The sequence below is a fragment of the Lactuca serriola genome, chromosome 4, assembly GCF_051521515.1.
Source record: "Lactuca serriola cultivar US96UC23 chromosome 4, Lser_US96UC23_V15, whole genome shotgun sequence".
Taxonomy (NCBI): Eukaryota; Viridiplantae; Streptophyta; class Magnoliopsida; order Asterales; family Asteraceae; genus Lactuca; species Lactuca serriola.
The window spans coordinates 51,950,384-51,959,738 of record NC_136411.1 but is presented as its reverse complement, the minus strand read 5'-3'; the positions used below and the strand labels follow the sequence as shown (position 1 = coordinate 51,959,738).

General features: G+C 27.9%; 1 protein-coding gene across 1 annotated transcript; it reads right to left on the bottom strand.

Annotated features, from left to right (window-relative positions):
• Positions 1-1,052: 1,052 nt before the first annotated feature.
• On the bottom strand, positions 1,053-5,387 carry LOC145101568 (transcription factor TRY-like). The gene is made up of 3 exons (XM_079038780.1): positions 5,265-5,387; positions 4,508-4,595; positions 1,053-1,337 (listed from the first exon to the last, which is right to left on the bottom strand). Exons 1-3 carry the CDS (start codon positions 5,326-5,328, stop codon positions 1,223-1,225), a joined length of 267 nt encoding a protein of 88 aa, XP_078894906.1. The 5' UTR covers positions 5,329-5,387; the 3' UTR covers positions 1,053-1,222.
• Positions 5,388-9,355: the final 3,968 nt, after the last annotated feature.

The following is a 9,355-nucleotide window of genomic DNA, read 5'->3' as shown; positions in this document are numbered from 1 at the left end:
TTTCTAGCATGTTGTTCTTTAGGTAGTAGTCAAGGAAAAATCTAGCATGTACCTAGGTGAGTCAAGGGACAATCTAGCATGTTACCTCATGTAGAATATATGCATTTATAAAAAAATTTGGACTTACCTTGAAAAAAATTACGACCTACCTTTTATGGACAAAATAAAAAACAAATAAATAAACAACAAACGGATGGAATGATTACACTTCAATTTGCAAAGCAGATTGTTAATATTTATCAAGCGCTATTCCACATTGCGGATAAAGAGAAAGAAATGTAGTTTTTTAACGTTATAAAAAATAATGGTGAAAGTTGTGACGAAATTTGAAAAACAACACAATTCCTCGTACATTTATGGTTGTAGAAAATGATCGTTGCAAGTGGAATATTTAAATAAGAAAAGAGACAATTTTGTTACAAAGTAATTATTTATTTTGAAAAAAAAGGAAAATCTCAAAGTCTTAAAATTTTAGTCAAATTTATGAAAAAGTCTCAAACTAAATTTTATTTACAGAAAAACACAAAATACCGGTTAAAATTTCGAAAAAAACCATTTTCGGCCGGTTTCGCAGATTTTGTCGGTATTCTGTTCTTTTTCATTAGTTTGCTCAAAATTTTGGGAGTTTTCCAAAAATTACATAATAACCAAAATATTGAGACTTTTTTGAAAATTACCATTAAATTAATGGATATTATTATTAACAAATCATTTATAAAGATAAAAAAATGTTTTTATTATAAAAAAGTAAATACATTTGTTGCTAATTTATAGGAATAAGTTGGTGGTCTAAAATTTTAGGGTCAAATAAACCAGTTTTTATTAATTTTAGGACTTTTTCATAAACCGGCCAAAAGGGTCAAGTAGACCAGTTTTTATTAATTTTTAAGGTGTTCGACCTCTACGATTGAACATGTTTTTTTTTGCAAACGGGCTGGTTTTTATTGGTTCCATCCGATCCGACCCGCTACAAATATTATTGACACCTTTGTTTTTATTGGCTTCATTTAATTATAAAACACATTGATTTTTTTTATTTATTTTGGATTCGGTTGTAATTGAATATTAGATTTCATATCATAAATTACACCACACATGATCCTATTTCCTAGAACTAACTTACATACTATACATAGTAGAAAAACAAATCAACAATCAGATTTATGCATCAAATATCTCAATGTTCCAATATACATCCCTTGTAAATTGTCGTTAAAATTACTCAAGATTTGACTCTTTTCCTTAAATCCTCATACGCTTCACTATGTCTCATTAACCAAAATCTCTCTATTTCTTCCGGATTCCGTCCCGGAATCCTACCAGCTATTAAATCCCACCTGAAATGTGTACCATATAAATTAATGATTACCATTATTATAATTAATAAACAATGGCTAATTATATACGTATCCTTAATTGTTGGTTGTACCTTGTGTGAGTGAGTGGGTGTGTGTACCCCTATGTTTGATTTTTTAATGTGAGTGAGAGGAATATATAATAGCAGTTATAAACATTTAAGCATTTTAATTAAACTTTTTAAAAAATTACAAAATAGCCCTTAAACTTTATAAAATTATATTTTAGCCACTGCTTTCAATATTTATGACATTTTAGTCACTGTTTACTTTTAAAAACTACAAAACTATAGTTTGGTCTTACGAATGAATTCTTTATATCGCTAATATGTATTTTGGTCATGTTTCATTATATACATATTTTTAAACGTGGATTAGGGTATTTTTTGTGAATTTTTTACAAATTTTTATCTTATAAAAATAAAATATAATCGAAACAGTTAATTTTCTTGTACCTTCTTTTCTTACTCTCTCTTTATACTCCAATTTCTCACTCAATTCGACTATGTGATTTAGAAATCTATTTTGTTTTCATTGTTTAGTCCGTTTTCCAAAATTTTGTGACATATATAATGTGTATTTTCTAGGTCCACTGAATTATCACAATTTTTTTGTAACGGAAATAATATGTACAAGTGATAAACAATTTGTCATACATGTTCGATTCCAAAAATGTACCAACAAACCCCACCTTGTCTTTTAGCATTTATGGAATGATTTCGACATTAACTCCATATATACAAACAACTCCCCACCTCCCTCCACCCCCACCCCCCAATTAATTAAATATCCTAAGATATATATTGAGTCCAATATTATATTTTTAGAAGAGCTCTTATGAAAAGATGAGATACTCAAACATATATGAAGACATAAGATACCGTTTTACACCAAGATGAAATACATTTATACTCCTCAAAAATGAAGGCTCAATAAGGTCAAACAATGATGTGTTATAGTGAGGTGCGAACGCCGATTCTGATATCATTAAGATATATATTGAGTCCAATATTGTATTTACAAAAGAGCCCTTATGAAGAAAGAGGAGACTCCAACAAATATAGAGACAGAAGATACAATATCGCACCGATATGAAATACGTACAAATACAAGCCATTTTTCTTTCATAACTAATTTACAAAAATATTGGTTTTTTAAAACTATGTTGTTAAGCTGGTAGAAATTCATATGATAATAATAATGGTTAAATAATATGGAAAATGACTTAAAATAGCAACCAATAAAACAAAACTTGTTCTTTATGTCACTAAACTTTTAATTTTATCCAATAAGAAAACTAACTTTTTATTTTAAAACAAAACTAACTTTTTATTTTGGTTTTAGAATAACAACAATTATGATTTTTACCGATTAAAATGACAAGAGACATTTACCCTTGCCACATCTAACTAAAAGCCTCTTGTAATTATTTTCTCAAACCACAACCAATAACCATTAGCAATATCATATTGTTTTATGACCTTGCCATTTTAATCCGTTAAAATCAATGTAGTCAAAGTCGTTGTTTGAGAAAAATGACTATAATATACTATTAGTTAGACATGGCAAAGCAATGATGGTATTCATTGTCATTTTAATTGATAAAAATTGTAATATCTAATACTTTAGAACCAAAATAAAAAGTTGGTTTGCTTACTATAAACGATTAAAATTTTAGTGGCCTAAAGAGCAAATTTTGGTTATTGATTACAATTTTACGTCATTTTCCCTAAATAATAAATATAAGGTGCTAATTAACTTTACATTATACTTTTTTCTATAAAATACCATACGGTAGGTATAATCTTTCTATTCTAATAAATAAATAAGTTTATTCTTCTATTGACAAGTATCACAATATTAGAAATCATCATTAATATTATATGTTACATGTCAACCTATTAATTTTTCATTTTAAATTTTAAATTTTAAATTTTCCACTCTAATTACATTAAATTAATAATTGATAATTGATTTTTCATTTCAAATTCCAAATTTTAAATTTCACACTTAATTACATCAAATTAATAACATTAGAATAAAAAATAAAATAAAATAAATATATATATTATAAGGTGAAATAATTTCATGTAGTTATTTAAATCAACAATTATAATTTTATATAACTAAAAAATATCTCTTAATTAATAATTTATTTAAAATAATTGATTAGAAATTTTAAGTTTTTACTATAAAAGTTTAATTAGTTTTATAACCGTAGTTCTCACGGATTATAAATTAGTGGTAAAATAAAACAATACGAAGCTTTTGAATTAAGAGTGACATTTTGACGGTTTCCTAGATTTCATACCATTAAAACGAATTATTAAAAAGTGTTTTTTTTTTTTTTTTTTTAAAGCAACTTTTAAGAACTTTTAGATTTTAGGAAGAACCAAATTTGGAAAAAAAAAAAATCTTTCTACAATATGAGTTTTTAGTTTTTCTTCTAAACATAAAACTTCTAATCCGAAAGCTATTTCAAATAGCTTTTGAGAGTTTTTAGGTTTTGGTTTAAGTAGTTTTAAAACTTTAAAATTTAGTAACTACTTTTGTCAAAAATTATAACGTCCAATTTCTAGCTAGCAAATAGTTTTGCCAAATACGCCCAAAGTCATTGCATTTACTATGAATTATTAGAAAAGTCGGTATGTGATTCATCTTCGATTTACCAGTCACAAATGAACATGTTGTGTACAATATCATGAGATTCGTCTATAGTGACACCAATATAAATATCCACTAAAGATACGACAACAATAAAAAGAAACACAATCAAGCTATCCTGTTATCAATAGCTTTAAGAAACCCAATCCATGGCACAAATAATTTCATGTAAATGCAATGGGTATAAAATTTTAGCATAATGTTCTCTTCTAAATAATTTAATGTTAATGTTTTCATGTATTTTGTTAATGTATTATTTCGATGCAACATAGTAATTTATGTCTTTATATATTGGAGTCTTCGTGTCCCTATAAGGTCTCTATATAGATATATGTCGGAGAATAGACCAATGATTTCATATATATCTTATATATCGTCAAGCACAATAATACTATTAAATGAATGGCTAACATAATATCTAAGAAAAAAAAATTATCATTGATAATTCTATATCGGACAAAAAAAAAAAAAAAAAAAAAAAAACTAACCTGTTACCAACAAGTTTGTGCATTCTATAAATGATATCTTCTTCTTGTTCGCTCATATTAATGAACTCCCATTTTCTACTGCTCACCTCTGCAAAATTCACTTGTATGATGGTAAAATCAATCACCAATATTGTGCTTGATTTGAATCTTTTGAACACCAATTACGTGATCGTAATTTATAATTATTCTTTTGGCTTAAACTTATAAATAAAAAATATAGTTTGGTAATTTAAAAGAAAAGAATATTGTAAATCTTTTGCACACTTTTTAACAGTTTTATTTGTCATTCTAATTATAAGAATAACGAAAAAAGCACCATACTTAATAACATAATACGTGTGATATTATAGTGTGTAGTTGGCTTTCTAACAAATGATCATTTTGGTTGCAAATTTTACAAATATAATATCTGAAAAATTATAATGTCTAGTATTCTCGTAATCTCAAAAATTATAATGGTTATACTAACCATTACCCAAAACGACATGTACAATAGTTAGAGATGTAACCAGGTGTGGCACCCAAATCTATCATGAGTAACTCAATCCCAACCCAATTAAGTTAATTTAACAAAAACAAAGGGAACTCAGATATAACTTAAATATATTATGGCATTTAAAAATAACTTCAATAAAATAAGTTAAATAACCCACAAATTTACAAAAGTGGTAATATCTTAAAGAAATTAGATTTAATCTGTCAATTAAATATATATGAGAATTGAAAAAACAGGAGATTAATTCCTTCTAAAACTCACCTTCAAACTCAGAATTGTGCTTCATGGAGGATTGACCAGTCTTCCTCCTCCTACGTTTATCCATCAAGAGGGAGAAGAAAGAGAATGATGCAATGAATTTATAGGATGTTCAAGACTATGGCATTTTTTATGATAATATGTCCTACCACTTTTGTGTATATATATATATATATATATATATATATATATATATATATATATATATATATATATATATATATATATATATATATATATATATATATATATATATTAGTTTATAACCCGTCGGAACCACAGTTATAAAATTAATTAAACTTTTATAATAAAAATTTATAATTATTAATCATTTATTTTAAATAAGTCATTTTAAATAAATTATTAATTAATAGATATATCAAAATTTTAAAATTATTATAACTTCAAATTTAACATATAATTAAAAAGACAAAACTACAAAAATGGTCTATATGGTATGCATTTTTTTTGAGGCTTAGTCAAAACCTCGACTTTTTTGGGTTGATGGTCTTTTTGAGCTAATTTCCTTGCAATTTTGGTCCCTGTCCAAACTAAAAAGACTGTTATACCCTTAATGAATTTATTTTTCATTTTCTTTCACTTTTTAAAATTATTATTATTAAATATAAAATTGGGCCCACATCTCTCTCTTCTTCACACATCTTTCTCTCTTCGACTTCTGATTTTCTGGATCGAAATTGGGTCCAATTTGCTAGTTCTTTTTCTCTATTTACTGATTTTTTGGGGCTCTGATATTGGGTTTCATTTTTCAATTTGCTTAATCGTAGACCCCCACCATTTTCTCTTTGATTCAAGTTGCATATATCAAAAAAATTAAAGTATATGGTTCGTCTCTCACCCCTTTGTGTGTATGCCTATACGGTTTGTGTGTGCCTCTATGTATTATGGTGATGGATTGAAGTTGGATATGTTTACCCTTGCAACTAAATAGTTGTCGTCGCTGCGTATCGAGGGGTTTGTCATCTATGCCGCCGTTTATCGATGGGCGTGGTTGGTGTGGTGTGTAGCAATTATCCTTTACATGTTTCATCTTTTTACAACTACCCCTCACCATTAATGTTAGTCTTCGTCAACAACTTCAACATCAACATCTGGTGTAATGTAACTAGAGGCTGATTAGAGGGGATTTTGGGTTTCAAATTATTCTATTAGAGTTTATTACAGGTGAGGTGATTTCGAAATTTGGGAAATCAGCAAACCAAAAAGAAGTAAATCACCATCGTCAAAGCATAAGCAAGAAAATGACTTTCAAGCTGTGGCATCACATGCGTTCTTGCTTTGGATTGTAAATTGGTAGGGAGAGAAATTCACAGATTATGTGTCAACTATAAAAGGAGGTAAATTGGCATTGACAGTTGTTCAGTGATGTTCTTATTTTGGATTGTGATTTTTTTCAAGTGAAAGCTTACCGGTAGAGCTCTTATTTTAGAGTGTGATTCTATAACATTTATCTTGTTAATCGATTTCAAACATAACTCTCAATCAAATCCAAAATTATGGTGGTCAATGAGGTTGAAATCGACATCAACTCTAGCTCCTAATCTGGTGATGATCTCTCGGCATATTGAAGGTGTTGGGGTGGAAAACGATGGTATTGGTGAACAAGATAGCATCCCCTGTAGGTGAAGAACGATGAGGGATATGGGGTTGATTCTGGTAATCCAATACGTTAGAGAGAGAGATGTGGGCCCAATTTTATGTTTAATTATAATAATAATTTTAAAAAGCAAAAGAAAAAAATGAAAAATAATTTAATTAAGGGTATAATAGTCTTTTTAATTTGGACATGGACCAAAATTGCAAGGAAATAAGCTCAAAAGGACCACCAAACCAAAAAAGTCAAGGTTTGGACTAAACCTTAGAAAAATGCATACCACATGGACCATTTTTGCAATTTTGTCAACTAAAAAAATATAAATTTAAATTTTGAAATGAGTTGCCTAATATATCTACATGACACATGAGATAATATTAATGAGTAGTTATATTAAAGTGACACTTGACAAAAGAATATTAAAACTATTTATTTATTAGAATAAGAATTCGATACTTTAATTTGATTATTTGGTAGCTAGTTGCATGAACATTGTATTAATTGATTAATAACTAGTTTATAACCCCACGGTTATAAAACTAATTAAAATTTTATAGTAAAAAAATCAAAATTAATAATCATTTATTTTAATTAAATTGTTAATTAAGATATATTTGTTTAGTTATATAAAATTATACTCGTTGATTTAAATAAATACGTGACCTTATAATTGGTATTAATGTTATGTTAATGTTTATTCTAATGTTATTAATTTAATGTAATTAAAATGAAAATTTTGAAATTTAAAATTTGAAATTGAGAATTAATAGGTTGACAAGTGGCATGACATTAGTTAGGGTACGTAATAGGATGACACATGACAAAAGGAGAATAAACCTATTTTTTTTATTAGAATCAGAAGATATATTCAAACAAGAATAAATACGTGACCTTATAATTGGTATTAATGTTATTTTAATGTTTATTCTAATGTTATTATTTTAATGTAATTAAAATGAAAATTTTGAAATTTAAAATTTAAAATTGAGAATCAATAGGTTGACAAGTGGCATGACATTAGTTAGGGTACGTAATAGGATGAAACATGATAAAAGGAGAATAAACCTATTCTTTTATTAGAATAGGAAGATATATTCAAACAAGAACAATTATGAATAAAAAGCGTAAGAACAAATGTTGATCATCCATATTAGATTGTTATTTCTATCGAATTTTTTTTTTTTGTATAAATTGATTTTTTTTCATTTTTAATTCTCCATAAATTAACATTACTATCAACATAATATTTTTTTTAATGATAATATGAATTCTTTTTTTTTGAACCGACAAATCTAATCTACTCCTAAGTTAACAACACATATTCCATATATGTTCAAGATGAGACATGAACCCTCAACCTCAAAGAAGGAGGACACCACCTGATACCGCTGAGCTACAAGCCCTTTGGTATATGAATTCTTTTATTTCTTCTTATTTTTTGTTATATGTATTAATTACATGTAATTAAACCTTCTTATCCTTGAAGGTAACCCAAAGGAAAAGTACGGTCAAGTAATATTATTTAAGGTAATTTAGCCACTCCCGCGTCCATTTATATTAAAAGGATATGATTAAACCATAATTTTGTTGTAAAAGCCTCTCACGTACTGGCGTGACGAACAAATGAGATATTCATATGTGAATATAAACCACCGCCATTGGGCCACATATTTTTTTTTGCTACAAAACCATCCAGCGTACTAGTATGACAGATGGATGTATTATTCATATGTAAATATAAAGATAAGTATTTTGTCATGTTTACCACCTCTGTCACCGCAACCACCACTACCATTGCCATCACTACCCCTGCCACTGCCACTGCCACCACCTCCACCACCAATCGTCTTATTCATATATGAATAAACACTTGAGAATAGATACATAATTATTCATATATAAATGTAGTTATATATTTATATGAGAATATAAAAGGTAAGTATATTCTCGTGCTTACCACCCCACCACTACAATCACCGCTGCCACATCCACTGCCACCACCTCCGCCACCAACAGTCATATTTATATATGAATAATCACTTGAGAATTGACTCATACTTATTTATATATGAATATACTTATATATTCATATATGAATATACTTTTTCATATATGAATATATTTATTCATATATGAAGAAGTATATACTTATTAATATATGAGTATTCGTCACCGTCACTAACACGTCCCCCACCGCTAATGTCGCGGCCCTCATCACTGCCACCATTACCTTCGCCATCAACCACCATATTCATATATGAATATAATCACGTGTGAATATATACAAACCTATTCTTATATATATATACATGTGCGTGTGTGTGTCTGTAACACCTAGTTCTAGTGATATTCTAATTTCAGGACATCTGGCTAGATTTTGATCAAGTGAAGGTCTTGGGCTTGAAAAGAATCGATTTTAGACCCTTTCGGATGATTGATAATGATGGATCTAGTGATTAGAGCCCTCGATTCGTGCCTT

Coding starts and splice junctions, on each gene's coding strand:
- LOC145101568 (XM_079038780.1), bottom strand. CDS start 5,328: ATGGATAAACGTAGGAGGAGGAAGACTGGTCAATCCTCCATGAAGCAC. Junction 4,596..5,264: donor GCACAATTCTGAGTTTGAAG/GTGAGTTTTAGA, acceptor TGAATTTTGCAG/AGGTGAGCAGTAGAAAATGG. Junction 1,338..4,507: donor CACAAACTTGTTGGTAACAG/GTTAGTTTTTTT, acceptor TACACATTTCAG/GTGGGATTTAATAGCTGGTA.